Here is a 22,612-nt window from a genome sequence, read left to right as displayed (position 1 = left end):
AGGGTTAAACAAAAATTCCACCTAATAAAAACAAAGTAAAAGCCAATAGAGGTATACCTCTTTTTGCGGGCGGCGGCCGGGGGGTGAAGTTAACATGGTGTGGAATGACCCTCTAAAATCGCTTTATAATATAGAAAGATGTATAAAGTTTGTTATGGGGTATTACACACAACCCCTACAGCTTTCTCTCTATTATCTCTAAAAATAAGCTGAAAAGTTGTCTGTATTTTCGTAATTTTAACTTTTTTTTTTATCTAGAATCTCTTTCTACAGTGAGTAAACTGTCGATATTAAACATATTAATACTTGTGTTTTTACTTTTTCTGCGTTAATTATTTTATTTATTAACAGTACTGGGGCTTTGCCTTTCTGCGCGCTCTGCACTTCAACCCCCTATTTTTTAGTATTTTTAATTGATTAGAAAAAAGAAAAAGTTTCTCATTCTTTTGGATCATTAAACGTATATGTTTATTACATCGCATACTAACATATATTAACTAAGAAACTGATACACTGATATACAAATAATCACAACACAACAAAGTTAGCTCTTTTGTCTATTTACTTCATTGATAGTGTGAAAAAATTACATATAGAAGTTATTCAGTTTTTTTTTTCATTTTACATTCTATAAAGCTTGATATGATTTATGATGTTCCAAGTAACAATATTATGACACCATACAATTTTGGAAGACGCCAAGCAACAACAAAAATAAACATATAGTTATGGTGGACAGAAGTAGGGTGCTTTTTAAGATACAAAAGAATTACCCAACAAAATTTTTTTTTTTTTTTAAGTTAATGCTAGGCATGAAAAAACAATAGAACAAGACGTTTTTAGAAAAGAATGTGAGGGGGGTGTAGACATATACATGAAAGTATGTATACGTTACGGAAAAATTTAAACGTATTGTAATTCAGTATACCTTAAAGACATTTTACCTCGTTAACTACGTTCGTTCAAAAATTTTATTTTTCTGATCAAATTCATTATTATTTAGACAGTAACTAATAAAACAGAAAAAATACCGATTGAAGTTAACAAAAAGTGAAGGTGAAGTGTAGATAAAAAAAAAATAGCAGGTATCTACAAAAAATTCTAATTTTTTATGAAGGGGATGAGAGAATAACCCCTCTCCATACTATCATGACGTTATCTAACAAAAAATTCTAAATTAATGTGGAGTGGTTTGGGTGGGCTGTGGGGGTAAGTAGCCAGTATTAACCCTGTGATAAAGTATCTTTACCATGTATTCTAAGTTTTTGTCGGGGGAATTTGAGGGGGGAATGTTGTGACAAATCATCTATGTGAACCTTCTATATTAAACTCGTACAAAAAAATTGAAAGTATTTGTAGATGAGCTACGAGGGTGCTATTTAAGATACTCCTGAAATTATAAACGTTTTGTAAGAATGGGTGTAGGGGGTCTTACACATTTGTTATTGGATGAAAATCATGGTGAAATAAAGTGAATTCTCCCTTATTTTGTAGGAAGATACATGGTGGGTAGGAGTATCAAAATACAAGATAATTATAACGTTTTCTTGAAATATTCTAAATTTCTGTGGGGGTAGTGAGGGGTGTGGGGGATTTTGAGTATGTTAAGATCCTCGAAATAACAAGAACATTAAAGGAATTTACCTTAATTTTTAAAAGAGTGGTGTGTGGGGCCACTGAATTTGTGATAGGAGGGGATTTATACATTTTTGTTCAGTTTCATTTACAGAGAAATGTAGAGAATTTTTCCTTGTTTTGTGAAGTGGGCTGTGGGGGAATCAGAAGAAAGTATAGGAGATGTGTGAACAGACACAAGAAAATAACTGTATAATACATAGTAAAATGTGTGGTCCATTTTTATTAATTCCCACAGCCTTTTTAAACTCTTCCACCAACTTTTTTTTACCCCTCGTCTTCTTTTACTGCAAATTATATAAACTTATTATACAAAAAAAAAGTTCTTTCAGGATTGAAAATTTATTTATCTATTATCCATAAATTATCATTTGATGACTATCCTTCATTTAATTATTATGATATTTAAAAAATACGTATAGGTTTTTTGAAGTTATTTATTTCTTTAACTTTTAGAACACAAATTTAATTCAACATTATAAAAACTTTGACCTTGAGATTTATTGATGGTCATAGCAAAAGCTAAAATTGAAGGGAATTGTGTTTTGTATATAATAAACGGCAGTGAAGAAGTATTTTTAGTATTACAAAAAATTCTTATAATGAAAATTTTTTTTTAAATTTTTTGTCTGAGTTATTATGTCATTTTCTGCATTGTACACATATAATTTAGTTATTCGCAAACGTGTACCATTACACAAGCTATCTTTTACACTTAAGTTTCTTAGTAACATTACTATACTTCTTGTTATTATATTTAGTCCATGAATGGATAAGTCTTTCAACACACTTGTAAGTTGCTTGATCTATGCTATTATATAATGTGGACTCTGCTTTCAATGGCTTTAATTTATGTTTTCTTCTTTAATTTTTAACTTATTGTGCAAATTTTATGTGTTGTCTTTTTATTAATATTATACATCGTTATATTCAATAAAAAAATAATTTTTTTAAATTAAAAACCTTTTTTTCCTACTTCAGGGCCTATGGTTATACTAAGGATAAGAATGCATGGACAGAGGGCAAGTGCAGGTGTGCAAAGCCCTGCTAGTAAATATGCATAACAATTTTCCTATATTATATTGTTAACAGAGTAGGGCATCCCACACAACCCCCTCCCACAAACCCACACTCACTGCCCATAGACCCCCCACAAACCCACACTCACCGCCCATAGACCCCCCAAAAAATAAGGTAAAATTCCATCATTTTCTCTCTTATATTCAAGCACCACGATTTTTCCCAAATCCCGCACCGTCCCCACAGCCCCTCCACTGATCCACTACGCATTTTTTCTTGACCCCCCACTGTCCTCCTACTACTTACGTGTTCCCCGACACTTACTTATACACATACATGTACACACATCATTTTATTTTATTAAACTACGATGAGACATAAACTTAAAAAATCAACTAATACATATTTTAAACATATATTATTTATTGGAGATATTATTGACATTGTATGTGCATGCAGTTGTCATTGTTATTTTTACCAATATTTTTTTTACTAAAATACCCTACTAGCCTGTAATGACCTTATAAATCCTCAAATATTTACTTTAAAAAAATTTTTAATGTATTTATCTATAAAACTACGAGTATAATTATGAACTATGTTACGTTAATTTTATTTTAAATTACATATATATACACTAGCAGCCCCCCCCCGTCTCGGCTTCGCCAGAGACTAACTAAATGAAAAACCGTAGTGTGTTGACATGTAATATAAAACGTTTTCAGTTAGAAATTTTCCATATATTCCTGACTTTTCAGAACAAAATTTTTTTTGTTGAAATCATATTTTTTCATAATCCATATAGTTTATTTGGTCAAGTAATAAGCAGTACAAATTAAAAAAAATATATTTATGCTGAAAAGTACCGTGCGTTCCTTATGTCATAATATAATCGTTGGCCATAAGGAGCGATTAATTTGCAGTTTTTCCGTATAATTCACGAAGAGGGCTATTTTTTAAAGCTGTTGAGATTTTAAACTCTCAAAAAATATATATTAAAAAAAAAATTTTTTCTCTTGTCTCACAACTTTATTGCCAGAGCAACGAAATCCTGAAGCCTAAACTCTACATTTTTTATTGCCACAAAAACACAAATACATTTTCTACTTATTTGAAAAACTGAATTAAGATCTTTCAAGATTTAAGAGATTGCTTTGAGGGTACAATGAAAAGCTGATATCTCATGTAATGGATTCTTTATTTGTCGATTTTGACGCTGCTGTTCCAATCTCGATAAATTTCCTTCGTCAGTTTCTTGACGCCCAAAATTGTATTTGTTAGATACATTTGAAGTTTTCCTTCTAATTCACCCTCTTGCGACTTTTGGCATGCTTAAAACTTTTGTGACCCCTAAAGGCCGTTTTCTGTTAACTTTGTTAAGTTTTAATATATTTGTTGGCAAGGTAGTTCGACGTCTGATGGCCCTAAAAAAGACTGGTGAGCTTATTAAGTAAACTCTTTCTTGACTGAAGTTAACAGCAATTGTGATTGCCTAGATACCTTAAGATGATCTTGTCTGACCTGCTGTTGAAGCCACAGACTGATCGGGAGAAAAATTATAAAGTCCGAAACTTTGGAGCAAGTTGTAAAGATCTTTCCCAACGTCTTCTCGTATAACGTCGAAGACGTTGGTGTCTAAAGCACCTTTTTCATTTGCAGGCTTAGTTGTTTTGGTGATCTAAGATGGGGAGATTGGTTAGTGATACTTGCCCATTGGAGACTGTCCCGTTGGCTCAAGTTTTTTTTTCATTCATAGTTGTTATAGGTTTGCCCAGCGCAGACCTTAAAGAGGATCGGTGATTCCTGGTTGAATGCTTAGAGTTGGGAGAGTAATATAGGGTCGTCGGTCGTCGGGGTTTTCAGTCTTGCGAAGAACAACTCCGCTCGTTACGACTGCCAGTGAATGACTGAATTTGTTTTACAGTGGTCGTCTCTAGTTAACATAGTCTTTTAGTCAACGAATCGCTTCCGGAAATGATAGTCAAAATTTACTTGTTGGCAAGGTAGTTTACACTTAGGTGGCCCTTAAAAGAACTGATGAAATTGATGGTTAAGTAGGGAACGTAAATACTTATAATGGCCCTTAAAAGCACCAGTGGTAAAACTTTCAGATATTCCTTATTATTATTCCTGATGATGAAGAGCTTGCTGCGGGTAGCTTGACTCTTACCCTCAAAGTCTCTATGTATGGAGACTGTGATGGAGGGAGGTAGGCCGCTGACCAAAAAATATCTTGTCTTCGGGTCGTTCCTCGGATGACCAATGGCTCATCGTTATTTGGAAAAATGTGGGTGTACCGTTGGGAACACGTCCACTGAGGAGTTAGCTGTTGTAGTTACCCGTGCCCCTATAAGCTGTCTTCCCTGGCTTACATTTGTAGCCAAAAATTCTATAACGACACCAGGCGGGATGGTGGAATTCGTGAAACGGCCACCAAACTCTGAAGTGTTGGAGCAGATTGTGCTCTGGCTAGATACGTTTCCTGGTATTCCGCCGAAGACGTTATCGGTTACAATAATTTTTTTTTGGTGGCACTTGTCAATCCTGGAGATTCAGGGTAGATGTAAACCTAGGTCACTTGCCCATTAGAGAAAAGTGTTGTCGGTAACTTGGATACCCACCTGCACGACTATCATCTACATTCTCTCTGCAGCTTGATGAACTGCCGGGATAAACAACTGCTAAAATTTTTAAGACGCTCCGACCTATCATAACCACACTTATTTAATTCTGTTGCAGGTAGCCTCAATTTTATGTTGAGATTTACCTAGCGGATCCTACTGAACTAAAGGTTGAAATCTGGCGTATTTTTAAAAAACTTTAAGTTTATTTATTGCTATTGTTATTAAATTTTGAAAGATGAAAACTGTACTTGAACCGTCTAGGACGTGTCAAGAAAAATTTCAGCAAAATCGATTCAGTAGTTTTTGCAGTTAGTGATTACAATTGTTTAAGTGACTTTACTTTATATATATATATATATACTAGTAGGGCTCACGCCCCCCTGCGCGCACTGCGCGCCAACCCCCCAACTTTTGAATATTTTATGAGAAATACATTTTTACAATTTTTGTGTATTTATTCTTATTTATTCTTAACTTTTTTATATTCCAAATTAAAAAAACTTATTTTAAATAAATTACATGGGGCTACATCGTTTGAAGATGTTAAAAAACATAATCGAATAACATATAAAATTTCAGGGATACTGCAATTACAATGGGTTTAATAGAACATGATTCTGATATCGACAATATTTTTGGAAAAGCCAAAACAATTATGTTTCCATACCAGTTAAGACAATTTTTTGCTTGGTTTTTGATTTCAGAAATCATTCAAGGAGATAAAATATGGAATAAATATAAAAAATATTTTACGGAAGACTTCGATAATGATAATAATAATTGTGCTCTTCTACATATTAATCAAATTTTGGTATCGGAAGGCAAATCATGTGAGTCTTTTAGTTTACCGACACCAACCAATAGCAACTATATAAATAATTGCAATTTTGAGGATACATCTTTTATTGAAAAAATGTTCGATATTATGTACAGAAATTTAAATGAAGATCAAAGAAGAATTTTTAAAACTATTTGTGAACAAGATAAAAAAGTATATTTCATAGATGGTCCTGGTTGATCCGGAAAAACCTACTTGTATAAGACACTCATTTATTATTTTATTTCTAGAGGTTAAAATATTTTTTCAATGGCTTGGACAGGAATTGTATCTGTATTACTACCAAAAGGTATGACCAGTCATAGAACTTTTCCTTTACCTCTAGACTTAAATAATATTGAAAGTGTATTTTTAGAATTTGAAACTGGAAAAAAAAATTAAGGGAAGTTGATTTAATAATATGGGACGAGGCTTCTATGATTCCTAAAAAAGCTCTAGAAATCGTTAATAGAACATTGAGAGACTTGTGTAATACAAAACTTTGCTTTGGTGATGAATTAATAGTATTAGGAAGAGATTTTCAACAAATCCTTCAAGTTATAAAAAACGGTAATAGAACTATAATAATAGAAGAAACTATTAAATCATCATTTTTTTGGAACTTTTCTAAAATTTTAAAATTACAAGATAATATCCGTTCTAGTAATAACGAATTTTTCAAATTATTGTAAAGAATTGGAGAAGGGGACATAGAAACATTTAACATTTCTAAATCTTGGATAACAGATGATTGCTGTACCAAAATATTTGGTAATTACAGCAACTGTTTTGTCAATAACGTGATACTTACTTCACATAATGAATATACTTTTTTTTTAAACAATAAGATCTTAAGTAAATTACGTGGGGAAACTAAAACTTATTACAGCATCGATACTGCAACATATAAAGGTATTGATAAATCAGATGATAATATTTATATAAATTTTCCCGTAGAAATGTTAAACAACATTCGTGAAGGCTTTCCACCTTATGAACTTAAATTAAAAATAGGTACAATAGTAATGTTAATTCGAAATTTGAGTATATCAGACGGATTATGTAACGGTACACGATTGCGAATTACTAAATTACTAAAGTATAACGTAGAAGGCAAAATAGTAACGGGAGAAAAAATTGGTAATAAAGTTTTCATTCTAAGAATTACATTAAATACTGGAAATACTTCATCATTACCTTTTATTTTATATAGAAAACAATTACCATCAGTTGTAGCATTTGCTATGACTATAAATAAGTATCAAAGTCAAAATTTTGATAATGTGGTATCATACTTAACAAAACCTTTATTTTCTCATGGTCAATTATACGTGGCTTTATTAAGATGCAAAAATAAAAATGGAATTTTTATTCAAGTCGATAGAGAAAACAGTTTAGAGATTAAAAATATAGTTTGGAAAGAAATTTTTGAATATATTAATGTATCAAATATTTATAACACGATTTAATTATTATTTTCTCATGTATAGGTAAAATTTATAAATTACTAATGCATATCGTGTTCATCTATTGTACCAATTTCAGCATTAATTTAAAACGGAATAGAAATAGACATTAGTCTTCGTGGTTTAATTAGGCTTTATAAGATGACTTATAAAGTGATGTGAAACTTTTATTGTTTAAATTAATGATACTGTAAATTTAACTTAAATTTATATACGTAAAAAGAAGAATTGTGTATGAAAGGACTATATAAGTGATGATGATATAATAATTATGCGCACCAATATATGTGTATATATTATTTGGTTTCAAAATATTGTTAACTCCTTATAAATTGGTTTTTAAACGTACTTAGTTGTATAAATAATGATGTTTTGAGCAACAACGCCCTATGAATCAATTATATGACTTTAAATTTCTTCTTGACGATGAAATAAATCATGACAATAAGACAATTTTGTCTAAAGATTGGTAAAGATGGTATGATCACGGTCAGGTTCCCCAAAAGTAGTGTGAGGAGACGGTGGGGGCCATGAAAAAATTTATGGGGATCGATGGGAGGGCCGTGGGAGATAGGTTGGGGGATGTGGGATGTTTTGAGAAAAAATACTATACAATATTTTCATGTGATTTGGTAGGAATGTGGTAATAGACTTTAACACATTGACAGGGCTGGCAAAATGCAACGTTACAAAATGCTAAGAAAAAAAGTCAGCCCACCAAAAACTTTATGCTTACAAAGAAACCAAGGGATTGAATAAATCGAAATACAATTGATTGTATTTAAGTTTAGCTAATTATAGTATTGTGCAATAATCTGTAACTATGTGATTTAATATTGAAACATACATTGTTATTATCCCATGAAGCCATACGTGATTGTACCCCCTGGCTTGAATAAAGACATAATATACTTCTATACTATACATATGATATTTTGTGGGGGGTCGGTGGGGGACTGTGGGGGGTCAATGGGGGGTTTAGAGAAAAACTACGATAAGTCAAAATAAGAAAGAAAATAACGGATTTTAACCTTATTTTGTGGGGGGTTGATAAGGGGGCAAATGGGGGGTGATGGGGGTTTGTATGGGATGCCCCACTGAGTTTACTATACAATATAGGAAGATATATATATATAAAGTTTTTGGTGTTCTGAGTTTTTTTAGTAATATTCGTAATAAACTATATAACAAATTCTTTTTTTTTTCGTTTTTGTTTAATTTACTAATACATACATAAATTTGTACGCCACTTAATTATACAATTATTCAAACCGTGAATATATTACCTCATAAGGAAGTTTTATTGTTTTAAATTAATTTTCAGAACTGGTGAAGTTATTTAAGTAATTTTATTTGTTGTTTTGTTAGATGCATTCTCGTTTTAAGAAAATTTTGTTATTCCTTGTATTTTAAGTAGAGTATGATGAAAGGTAATAGTCTTTTCTTGTAAACGTTGAAAAATTAAGAATGTGTATATAAAGCTCAAAGCAGCAGGTTGATTCAAAAACTGTTCCCTCATCTCTATCGAAATTTTATTAAGGATACAAAATTCGTCAATGATCGCTCGTCTGAACATAAATAAAGCCAAGTCAAAATAAAAGAAAAAAGCATGGAATTTCACCTTATTTTTTACGCGGTCATTAAGGGCCAACAGGGTTTTGTGGGGTATTTGGGGGAAGGAGGGCTAGTGGGTGGCAGTGTGGGTTTGTAGCAAGGTTTGTGAAGAATGACCCGCACAAACAACTAATTTCAATTTATGTTATACCCTAAGGAATTACCAGATGACTATCCTAATATTTTTAAGTAATTTCTCTTATTGTATCAATTAGACAGTAAATCCATTATTTTTTCTTCTAGAAGATTTTATCTCAATACTAGTCACCTTAAACATTATTTACCTAAAAATCGAAAACTAACTATTTTCAATATTATGGGTACAATCTGTCTTCCAGATCAGATTATGAGACCTTTAGTCAATTACGATGAAGACAGCGATCAACTCAACAATTTTTTATACATTTTTATGTCGTCAGCAAGCACATCCGTTTCAATTATTTGAGATAAAACCAAAACAACATTTCTTTAAGGGTTATTGGATTCAATCATTGATAGTGCATCTCTTATTTTTGGAAATTTTTAAACTCATTGTAAAAAATTATGGTTATATTAAATACTATATTATTGGTAAAATATTAGCATACGTTTATATAATTAAATTTCAAGAACGTGGTGTATACATTTATACATTTCTATTACTCACTGTCCTGTTAAAAAAATACTACGCCTAAACAAATTGATACACTTATTTCTGCTGAAATTTATTCAGGTAATATGAAACTTACAAAATTAATCATTTAAGATATGTTCCACGTTCCTCATACAAAGCAAAGTCCTCGCATGGTTTATTCTAATCAAATGTGTTCAAAAAAATTTTCCAAACCTCAAAATACGTACTATGTTTTAAAATTTACTCCCAACAAACGATAACCTGCATCATAATAAAACAAATAGTGTATCTGAAAAACATATTTACCTTATAATAAATTATTTTTGATAAAATATTATTACATTAACCTTGAATGCTGTGCATAAATGCAAAGCATAAAATATAGTTATGCCTACCATCATAGCGGTAGTGACAAAGAATACCTTGAAATTAAAAAATTAAAAGACAAAAGAGTAGAAATATTAAATGAGTTAAGTAGTTATGTTCATGCTAGATACATGTGTCTAAAGAATACAGCTTGAGTACTACAAGACTTGAGAATTTGTGCTAGAATTCATTCAGTTGTGAATTCAGCTGCCCGCATTACAAACAAACAGAAACTTACATAAAAATAATTTTGAAAAAGTATAAAACTATGGAATGCAACTAACAGCTTGGATGTAATCGAAAAACACGATTATTTTTCAAAATTAATAAAATATGTGAACATTTTAAAATATTACATTTTTTATAACAAAAAAAAGAGAAAATTTAATAAAAAAAATTTGAATAGGTAGATTAAACAACATAAAAAGATTCTTTTTAGAGTTAAAAGAACAATAACTATGATTCCGGGAAAATGATCTGATTCTTTAGGACAAACCTTTAATGATTCCCCAGAAGCCTTGTAAATAGTTGATAAAAATTTAAGACATACATGTAATACTGGAATAAATTTTAGAAATAAATTAATTAATTAAGGAGAAAATTTTTTAATTTAACAATTAAAGAAAAAACATTGGTAAAATTATTATTATTTAAGAAACTATTAAAATATTACTTTAACGGATACTTAAAATTTGAAACTTCCAAATTAGTTATTTGTTCTTACAATGAAGAATATACATCAAATAATGTATGTTATAAAATATTTGGAAATTTGAAACATTGTATGGATAGTATTATTCTGTTCGAAAATAAATACAATAGTAATGCTTATAAAAAATTTGATTATATCAGACAGCTTATGTTATTCTACTTGATTAGAAATTACTAAATCATTGAAATATACCGTAGAAGGCAAATAATAACTGAAGGTATAATTGTGCTTAAAATTTTATTTTAAGAGTAACTTTCAACACTGGAAACACCTTATCATTACCTTTTTATCATAAGCAATTCTCAATTGTTCCGGCATTTGCTATGACTATCAACATATTATAAGGTCGAAAATTCAATTATGTTGGTTTATGCTTAATAAAACTAGTATTCTCTTACAGTGAATTCTACGTAGCTTTATCTAATTTAATATATTTATTTAAGTTACACGAGATAATTCGTAAATCAAAAATATTGTTTGAGAAGGAATTGAAAAAAATTGTACTTTAACTAAAAACTCTAATATATACGAACAGATAAGACCTTACATTAATTTAAAAGTTCATTGATTAACTATTTATCATCCTATTAATTCATAATGATACATGACATAATGTATTCTTATCCTACAAAAAGTTTGTTTTATTGAAAAACATTTTTTTTCAACTATTATGAAACATCTATAATAATTTGTATTTGTTAAACAAAATTTAGTGTCGATATAGTAGCTTTCTATACATGTTAAAAGAAAATTATTTAAAAACAATTTTAGTACACCAATTTCGTTATGGTTATTCTACTGTTGAAAGTTTTATAAATTCAATATTAAAATAGTAAGAAACTGGATTTGGTTCTACAATTAATTTTTCATAAATATCTTATTTATAACACTCTTACATTAAAATATGAGGTTACATAAAAAACATTTATTTCTAAGTTTTGAAAAGAACTATTTTGTTACATGAAAAAAAATTGTTGATAAAACAAATAATTTATCCATTAATAATGTGTATAATACAACCTAATAGATTAATTAACAGATAATGAATATTAATATTCGTGATAAATTAAGAACCACTCCAGAAAAAGGAGAAAGATTTTAATGTATGATAAGGGTTGCTCGTATAACATCCTCTTTGGGCATCCTCTGCCATCGCATGTGTATACTATGCACAAAATTCTTTGACCGCTGTGACCTCAGTCACTTGTTCAGCAGGTGTACAAGTCACGGACGGAGGGATTATTGGGCAGGATCGTTCGTCAGAGTTAGGTAGCAGTGACCTAGTATACTGGATAACTGACACTCTAGTCACGAATATATCTTAACTCCGGTTTTGATGTGCAATAATAATACAAGTGTGAATGTATGCAATAGTAATGACTTAATTACCGCTTATAATTCGTAATTAAGTCATACACTTGTGCACTCATATGAGTGTGTTCGTGACAGACAGATTCTTATCCAACCTCAACATATTATGGCTTATTAAATACTTATGCCAAACATTCAGAGTTGCTATAACTTGAGCTGATCAGCGCATACACGCAATAAATGTTTTATTTGCGTACGTGACGATTATTGATGATCACGTATGTGACGATTTCTTTACATTCCTAGTGAAAATTATTCTTGGACATAACATATTATTGTACCTGCTACAAGACGCGTAAATAGAAATTTGGCTTAATACAGAAGGAAGAGCTTATTTAAAGATTTTGTGTACGCAATGCTAGGCCATTTCTTTCCCTAATAAATGCTACTTGCTTCAAGAATTGCAGCTTCTTTTTAGTGTTAAATTGTGATTAAAATATGATACCTGCAGACTGATAGTTTGTAATCATTGATTGTTTTTTTTTAAGTAAAAAGTCTTTAGAAGAACCTAATAATTTGATAAGAAATTTGAGTTTATCCAAAGAATCAGTTGAATTACTGGCCTCAGATTTAAAATCAAGAAATATAATGACCCAAAGACGAAAGTGACGTTTTATCGTGATAGAGATAAAGAGGACAGGAGTTTCTTTACTCAAGATTTTAATTTAGTATATTTTTACGATAACTAGGGTTAATTAATGAACTAAAACTAGCCACATATAAAGATGATGAGTGGTATTTGATCATCGACTCCTTCACAAAAAGTCTCAAAGTTATCATAATGCGCAATACTAATAAATTTTCTCCAATCCAAGTTTCTCACTCTTTTGTATTAAAAGAAGATAATATGAACATAGAAATGGTATGAAGAAAACTTGATTATGAAAAACACAAGTGATTAATTTGCGAGGATTTGTAAATTTTATCGATGATTTCTGGTCAACTGTCGGCATTTATGAAGCATGCATGTTTCTCGTATAAATGGGATAGCCGAGATCGACAAAATTGTAACGTTCAAAAGAAATGGATACCTGGAACATCTTCACAGCCTGGTTCAAAGAATGTCATAAAGCAGTCATTAGTTGAGCCAAGTTGAATTCTTCTATTTCCTTTAAATATTAAATTAGGATTGATGAAACAGTTTGTTATTCTTTGGACAAGGAAGGGGAGTGCTTCGGATGTATCTAGCGTGTTTACCCTAAGTTGTTTGATCCTAAAGTCCAACAAGGTGTATTCAATGGACCACAGATATGTACTTTGTTGAGGGATTCAACTTTTGTGACTACTATGACCACCGTTAAAAATGCAGCATGTTTTGGTTTCCAAGATGTCGTGGAAAATTTTTTTGGAAACACTAAGAATGAACATTAAATAAAAATTGTGAAAAACATTATAGGGAGTTACCGAGGATTAAGGGGTCTTATGAATCAGAAACTACATTTCCTTGACTCTCACCTGGACTCTTTTCCGGAAAATTTCGGAGATTTTTGCGAAGAGCAAGTTGAGGATATTAAAAAGATTGAGAGATGTTATCAAGGACGACAGAATATTAATGTGATGGCTGACTTTTTCTGGACTTTTTAAATGGAGGCAAATAAAAAAAAGTATAAAACATAAAAAAAAATATACTTCGCAGATCTTTTGAGGATCAAAATAGACGTTAACAAGTAAAAAACTGAACATAATATGTATTCAGGTATCCTGTCTATTATCGTTACTTGTCCGAAAATTATCAATTGTCGGTTGAAAACAATTTAGTGATGCTGCTTTAGTTATTGAATTCCACAAATTTGACCCATTGTAATTTTTTTCTGGTCCTAAAACTTAAGGGGCCTGTAAAAATATGACGCTACCACACGATAAAAAAGATGAATACTTTATCGAAATGGAAGCTAAATAACATTACAGTAAACAAGTTTTTTCATACGCTTTAAGGATACGAAAAATGTAGGTATAGATTCATCACATCAAGGGGGAGTTACTTTAAAAAAGATAACAGATATTCATGAAAGAACAAATGATTTCCAGAACAATACAAAATTTGCGATACTTATTTAGAAACCATTACATATGTACTTATATTAAACTATTTTTACCTTTTAATCGGCTATTACATGGATTTTGCATTTGAAAAAAGTTAAGCTGAATATGTATGAAACAATTGCATAATCAAAGGTTTATTTTATTATTTATTCCAGAAAATCACTTAAAATTTTCTCAATCAAAAAAAATTTTTTGCGTTTCCAATATAACTGTGTTCAATGTAAATTAAATCAAGTTATAAGACAAAAGAAGTTTAAACTTACAAAAACTTATTTTTTCCCTAAAAGGCTTATAACGAAGGTACCATATTAAGTGGGAGCACTTTGGTTAATTCCCATGGATTTAAAATTCATGGTAAATTTAAAGGTAAATTGCTCAGTCAGCGCTAATAATATACCCAAGATATAATAATATATCTTGTCCATCGTGCATAAGCAAAATGTCTTGTAAAAACTGGATTGTTAAAATAATTTGTCTAACGTGATTTCAGAAGACCTTTAACTATAAAGATTTCGTTGGAAACTAGATAATTTTAACTGTATGTCTTCAGTTTTTCGAAATTTGCTGAAAAGCAGTTCACTGCTAAGCTTGGACTAATATTGAGATCTTGGCAGCCAAGTTGGGCTTGACCCAACTTCAAAAATTCAACTGAAATATGATTAATAAACCCTTGCAATCGACCACTAAATATGGAACAATTATCGACGCCGTCTTTGCTCGTTATTTATATAAAGTTGAATTATTGTATTATATTTTATATTTTTCGAACCCTAAGCCCATAGTTGTTACTGTTGAAAGCCAAATCAAAATAATGAATGAGCATTAATAAATTTTGTAATTTTCAAGTAAAGTAATGTTTATAAACAATTACAAAAAAATTATATAATTTTAAGAACGAGTTTTTTAATAAAAAACCTCAATGAAGCTTTGCTTCTGTCGTGGATCTCGCGACCCATAGTTTTTTTCGTGTGATGAAATGAAATTAAATAAGACGGTGAATCCAGCCGTTGACTCTGCTTACACATAAAATGTGCAATGCAATTCATCTTTGCCGTTGCTCCTTTAGCTTCGGCTTAAGAGATTCTCATTTTGTATATAAGTGCGCGACTCAGTAAACTCAATAAGTAGTTAATCTATACTCTTATTTCTTTCAGTTTGTGATTTTATTGATCTTGTTCTATACCTACTAAATTATTTGTACATCAAACATTTTTGTATCGTTATATCTATTAAAAATGAAATTGTATTTTTAGTTACAAAAGTGAGAGTGTGCAAGATCTTTGATGGACTGCGCTCATGAAGGTACAGAGTCCTCTGGAGCCCTGTTATACCCGTCCTGTGGCGAATTTACCACATTTTTCTAAAATCTTGGACCATCTTATTGCCAGGCAAATATAAGACTTGTTTTTAAAAAAAAGTCTGTTATCGCCGTCTCAGTCAGATTTTCACTGTGATTTTAGCACGCAAACAGCGCTCCTCAAGTTGACGGATAATGTCAGGGACTCAATTGAAAGGGGACACGTTAGAGTCTCTGTCTTTTTTTGATTTCAGACATGCATTCGACACAATAAACCATTATGTGATGTTAAAACGCCTGCGTATAAATTACTTATTTTAAGATGACGCTTTGAGATGGCTGCACTCTTATTTGTCTAGCAGATCATAAGAAGTATTAATGCTGGACGGTAGCCTCACGGAGGCCGTGCCATTCACATCGGGTGTTCCGTAGGGTTTTTTAGCTAGTCCGGTACTTTTCTTGGCTTTTATAGATTCTGTAATCGCGTGTTTACGGTAAAGCCATGCCCTGTTATTTACTAATGATTTTCAGAAAAGTAACTCATGTGTCCCCATATGATCTCCCAGTGGTAATTGGCTTTATTAATCGGGATGTGGTTGCTGTTGAGGAGTGGACGCGTGAGAGCTGGTTGCGGCTGCAGCCTAGCAAGACAAAGGCAATCATCTTTGCCTCGACCCAGCCTCATATGTGCCTTGATAAGTAGGCCTTACCCCAAATTATAGTTGAGGATGAGCCCGTCTATTTTGTGTCCTCGGTGAGAAGCTTGGGCGTTGAGTTGTTGGAGGACCTATCGTGGAACGGTCAAGTGTCTCAGATCAGCTCTCGCATCTATGGGGTGCTTCAAAGGCTGCGCTTTACGAGCGATGCTCTTTCAGTTGGACTCCGACGTATGCTGGCCTCAACCTTGCTGCTTCCGCATCTGGATTATGCGTGTCTAGTTTATTTGGATCTCTCGGAATATTTAGAGACTAAACTCCATCGCCTCTGTAATAGAGTGGTGCGATATGTTTTCAGACTGAGACGAGATGCGGAAATAGCTCCGTACTGTAGTCGATTAGGTTGGTTGACAGTAGAACTGCGCAGGAAATATTTTTCCACACTGCAGATGTACCGAGTTTTGTGGACCGGCAGACCGGGCTACTTGGCTGAAATGTTTGTAGTCAATGATGAGTTGCGTTGATCAACTAGGCGGGCAGCGTCGTCATTTATTTGTCCGATGGCTTGTATTATCATATTGTAATATTACCGGTCCTTTGTGCTCTCTACATTGCGCTTCTGGGATTAGATTCCTTGCAACATACATCAGATCGATTTACTGTCAGGCTTCAAAGAGGCTATATATAATTGTTTATTTTTTTGTGACTATTTACTTGTTTATTTGAGGTACCTTAGTGTTACTCTATTGTTTGTATTTTTCAGTATTATAAATTTTTGTACCTACCATTCTTCTATTATCGCCTTATTTTATCGTTAACTTATTGTTATTGAGCGTACGACGAGCGAGCACTCAGCACTAAGCTTTAAGCGCTTAAAATATTCCAAGAACTGTAAGCGGTAAATCTTTGTGACTAATTAATCTTATATATTTTTTTTATTATAGTAACATTAGAAATGAACGAATTGAAATTTGCCATATGGACTCTGATCTTTGGCGTGAAATCAACAAATATCTATCCATCTCTCTGTATGAATTTGCGAGCGCGCACAAGCTTGTGTGTGTAATCAGTCAGATCTTACGATTGCCTAGATTGATTTTTTGCCTTTTTTTCTTCATGGATACCTTATGCCGATACAAGTAAATGTTATTTCAGAGAATTATTTTTTTTTATACGTCAATTAAAAAAAAAGTTTTTGGAAAATCAAATTTTTGCGTCTTATTATGTATGAAGTATATTTTGTGTTTAAAAATCTGAAAAATCATTGCGTTTGATTCCAAAAAATATATCATACAAACTATATCTGTCTTTTCATTATGTTAGAGAATCATTTGTTATGGAAAATTCTCTGAAGTAGGATGTTGTATCAGGAAGCTTCATAAAATGATAAAATCAACGAAAGACAAATGTATACGTATAAGATTTCTAATGGGGTACATTTAAACAATTTTATGGTTATTTGTTTTATAATTAGAGCTTATCACTGTTTGATGAAAAAGAGAACAAAAATGTATTGAATCTCAAAAAAAAAGTTTTTGTTTTCAACCTAAAAAATATTGAAACTATGTTCACTTATGCTATCTTTTTTATTAAGTACTTTTTATTACAATTAAAGACAACGGATTAGAAAAAAAGTTACCGTGCAGTTAATCAGCCGATATTGTGCTGAACTTCAACTGTTCGATTTTTATATCCCTAAATGATTAAAAAAACTTTTTCAGCATTTTCTTGTAGTCTGTAGAACAAATACTAAATATTGTTTTAATGCTTAAGAGCTTACGAAAAAAATACTACCTGTATACAATTTTTATGACCTGTACATAAAAACTTTTTAACTTGTATTTTTTTTCAATTGTAATTATTCAGTGATGTAAATACTGTTGCCTCGATGATAGAAAAAAAAAATAATATCAAATTTATCATACTGTGTTTATTCATACATTTTATTGTATTTTGATTTTATTTTTATCTATTACTCCATTTTAATGAAAGTAAAAAGCTGCTAAATATTTATATTCAAAGAATCCACTGTTACGACATAGATGTAAAGATATATTTCTAAAATTTTTCAGTAAATCCAAGTGTGCATTATAGTACTATATTATTTCTTACAGGCTATAAAATTGTATGCTGTGGAACCAACTAGTATTAAATTTCCGGATTTTAAAAACAGTGGAGTATGCCTGCGTTCCCAAAAAATAAAATTACCTAGTAGCTTAGGACAAAAAAAAATTAAAGGAATTGAACAAACTTTGTCCGACATGAAACTTGGTAAGAATAGTTATGTTATTTTAAATAATGTTATTGATATTTATGTGTTAGGTTTGAATGTGAGGCACTCAAAAGTTACGTATTTATCTGCCTGCACTTGTGTTTTAATAAATATTATTTGTTTATTATGGTTCGTTAGTAATAGCAATATTTTTTATATATTTATTGTAAGATCACAAAACTATGCATCTCATAACGTATTAAGAAAGTGCATAAAAAAAATTCATTTACAGTTAATGTTTGAGGACTTTCACAGGTTGTGAGGTATGTGTTTTAGTAAGGGAGAGACGTGAGCGAGCAAATATTAGTAGCATTACCACTTGTTATCATATTATACTGAAAAAATCTGATATGAATCACATGAAGTAAGGTGTTGGCAATATATTGTATCTTTTTCGTGAAAACAAAGCTTTAGATTCAGACAGAGAACTATCTCACTATGCAATCGCTTACTTGAAAAGTACTTTCGTGACTACGATAAAAAATAATGCCAGAAGTACTAAAGAAACGTAAAAATCTCTAAAAAAATGTGCCTTACCAGGTTTTTGACGATCATGATAATTCGCTCTTTCTGTTCTTGTAAGCGAGATAAAGAGTATTAACGATGATCATTATGATGATAATCGTCATTTTGAAAAAGAGATATTTGATAGTATGAAAGAGCTTTTTGAGAAGCTTTCAAATAATGCTGTTGAATATTTATTTGCATATTCTTCTCAAGCTAATGAAAGCTTAAATCACAGCATGAACAGTCGCTGTCCAAAATGAAAATTATACAGTAAAATGGAATTGTTTGATTTTAGATTTGCTGTTACAATTTTCCACAAGAATCGTGGGGAAGGGTTTTTTGTCGATACTATGGATGAAGTGTGAATAAATTATAGGAGTAATTTAGTTCAGTATATAAATAAAATGGATGTGAAAGCTGTGAAAATAAAGTAAAAAGATAAACAACAAGAACAGAAAGTTACAAGGAAACGTAATGCTGCACAAAAAAACTGCTAAACAGAAAAGAAAAATTTAAAGAAAAAACGTATTTCTGTATTGTAGCACTTTTTGGCAGTGTTACACAAACTAATTTCATTACTGAAACCTCAGATAGTGCTTTATATAGTACCGATGATATTGCTTTTCTTTTCTTTAATCTTGAAACTGGACAATTTAAAGTGGGTAAAGACAGTTTACCAATTGCTATGAAAAATGAAAAAGTGTGTTTTAGCATATACATAATTCGAAGGCAAGCGATAGATTCTTCATCTTCTGTCGTTGCTCGACGCAACTGTCAGGGTTTGATTCTAGGTATTTCTTACTTGCAGCTATACAACTTTTTCTTACTAATGAACTGTTTAAGATTATTTTAGGGTTTTGTGATTTACCCCCACTTTTAAAAGTAAAATAACAGAATAGAAAAAGTAAATATAGTTTTTCTATGTTGGAAAAAGAGTTATCGGAAATCTCTATGAATGAGTCTCATATCTGTGTGTTTAGCATTTTTGTATCAGAATAGTTATGCCTAGAGTATCTTGATACAAATAGTATTGCTGAGAATAAAATAAGTATGAATGACATTACCGAATCTACTGCACATAATGAAACAAGCAGAGAAATTGAAAAAGCGTTAGTCCCTTTAAATAAAGTCAGATCAAAGGCAACGATAAGAAGATTAGCTGAGAATCATATTGCATGTGAAGATTAATAAAAAAAAATGCATATATATATATATATATATAAGTATGTATATATATATATATATATATATATATATATATATATATGTGTATATATATATATATATATATATATATATATATATATATATATATAAGTATGAAAGCAAAGAAAATTGTATTATGTACCTAAAAGGAGAAATTAATGGCAAAGCAAACGTAGTACGGACTAAAAAAATTATAGATACTATTATTGAATTTTTCAAAGGTGCTAAACAGTTCTTATCTACAATTAGAGTTTTTTACACAAGTAAAATGTTTATCGAGTTCTTAGCTGATCAAAGACTGCTCAAGGTGCCAAATAAGTAACTGCTTTGAATTTGGTCAGTGCCCTCCGACGACTTGAGTTGAAAGTCATCGGTGATCCGTTGGGGGCGAGATACAAGAAATGAATAAATACAAGGTGTATTTAAATTTTCTTATGCTGGTTTATTGTTGCAATGTTTCGCTGGCCATTTGTGTCTGCCTCATTATGCTACAATTTTTATTAAATACAATAAGAGATATACGTAAACTCATACACACAAGAATAAAATTTTAAGGTACAAATTATTACCTTGGGTACGCAAAACTTCGTAAGTATATTGACTCGCTAGTTGCTGTTTAAACGATAAATTACACGATACACTAGCGCTTATATAGGTGAAGCGACAAAGGTAGACGGTCGAGGGCGTTGAACTCGATCGGGACATTTAAACTTTCGTAGTAAAGGAAGATATGCTCGACTTAAGAAAAGTACATCTTTATTCTTAGTGATGTTGTTCTTGTCCACTTTTATATAAAGCATTTAAAAAATAGTTACTTTTTTGTAATTAGGTTTTAGTGTTCGTTAATGTTGACCTCTGCTGCTCTCTTTGTCCCACCCACATGTGATGCTGATCAGTTTTTACAGTAAAATATATTATACACAAGATTTGTCTCTTCAAGTTTATCCGTTTTATCTTTTCTGAAACAGACGACGTCATTTAGTTTGTTGTTGATAAGAAGGTGAGTGTGAATGTTGTAAGGTTTGAACATGGTTGATATTTTTTCAAAATTATTATCTGTACATGGTATACCAATTTAACCGTTCAAAATTCTTTCTCATAGTACATGACATTACGAATAAAATAAGCCCTGTTACATGGATGTGCCTCAAAAAAATTTTTTTTAATTAAAATAGGTGACAAAAACTAGATATTTTTTGTAGATTTGCTTGTATATCAATGCATCTCAAAATACACAGAGACTTAAAATTGTTAACAGTTTAAATCGTACGTGCATTCGCTGCTTTTGCAGAAGAACTTTGGATACACATTACCAACGGTAGTAAATTTCAAAGCAGTATATTGTTGTTTGGCTAACAACTACGTGGTAAATAATGTTCTTTTTTCAAATGTTTGTTCCGTATTAAAATACTAACTATTAAACCCAAAAAAATTAAAAAATTTTTGTCTTGATCATAAAATATGAACTGTTTTATAATAATCATAAAAGCCTACGTCAAAGCTTCGACTTTCTCATTTTATACGTGCAAAACTACGTAGTAAGAAATCAAAAAAACTTTTAACTTTATTTTCTCAATAGTTTACATTCTGATGTAGTTTGTGGACTTTCTCAATATGAGCTTCAAGTTGATATCTTAAGGTCAAGTATGATACAGTAGTATTCAAAAAGTTAGTTATTACATACGGTAAAAAATAACAAGTTATTCATATTACAAAAAGTACAAGTTTTCTGTTACAATTATTTCTTGTTCGGTTTATTAATCAATATTCCCACACTTTATTTGACGAATTTTATAACGTTAGCTTTGCATCAGTACTCATCGAGTGAAAATCGTGTACAATAAAAGTACAATGTTAAGACTCAAGATTCTTTAGAATCTAACTTGTTCAACCCTAGTGGGTTCTATTATAAATTTATTAAGTTATTACATTTATATTTCATTACTTGGATCTGTCATACATCAACCTAGCTCGTATGCTTTTTTTAAAGTGAAATAATTATTTCGATAGATTAGTTTTTTTTTACCGGGTTACCGTGACAGTCTATTGGCCTAGTCACCAGAATCACCCACCCATCATCTCTGTGTGGAGTTGTATTGCCACACCCATTAACCAATCCCTTAATTGATATCATACACATGTCATACCATGGGTACAGTGCGAATGTCTCCGGTGAAACACCGTGCCAGTTAAGCTGACACTCTCTGCACCAATGCTGCATCCCTTCCTGGCGCATCCGATCCGCTGAGCCCTACCTATAGCACTAACACTGTTTCGCATTTATCCAGGCTCGAAGACCTGTAAGCTTAGGCAAAAACCTGAAACCAAAACCCTGAAATTACTCTGAAATGAAATTCCGCCGAAAAACCTGCCGCGAGAAGGTTGGTGTTGCA

The 22,612-nt window shown here is 31.3% G+C and overlaps 1 protein-coding gene across 1 annotated transcript in view; it reads left to right on the top strand.

Moving 5' to 3' along the window:
• Positions 1 to 22,612, top strand: part of DMAP1 (DNA methyltransferase 1 associated protein 1) — a 230,379-nt gene that overhangs the window by 142,868 nt on the left and 64,899 nt on the right. Inside the window, exon 3 of the mRNA XM_089597385.1 lies at positions 18,349 to 18,505. Within this exon, the coding sequence (XP_089453511.1) occupies positions 18,349 to 18,505 (157 nt within the window). The remainder of the gene's footprint in view (positions 1 to 18,348; positions 18,506 to 22,612) is intronic.

This window comes from Copidosoma floridanum, unplaced genomic scaffold, assembly GCF_036245765.1.
Source record: "Copidosoma floridanum isolate Cflo_tuat_1 unplaced genomic scaffold, Cflo_Japanese_pri ptg000004l, whole genome shotgun sequence".
Taxonomy (NCBI): domain Eukaryota; kingdom Metazoa; phylum Arthropoda; class Insecta; order Hymenoptera; family Encyrtidae; genus Copidosoma; species Copidosoma floridanum.
Note: the sequence above shows the minus strand (reverse complement) of the source record. Positions and strands in the feature narration are given on the sequence as shown.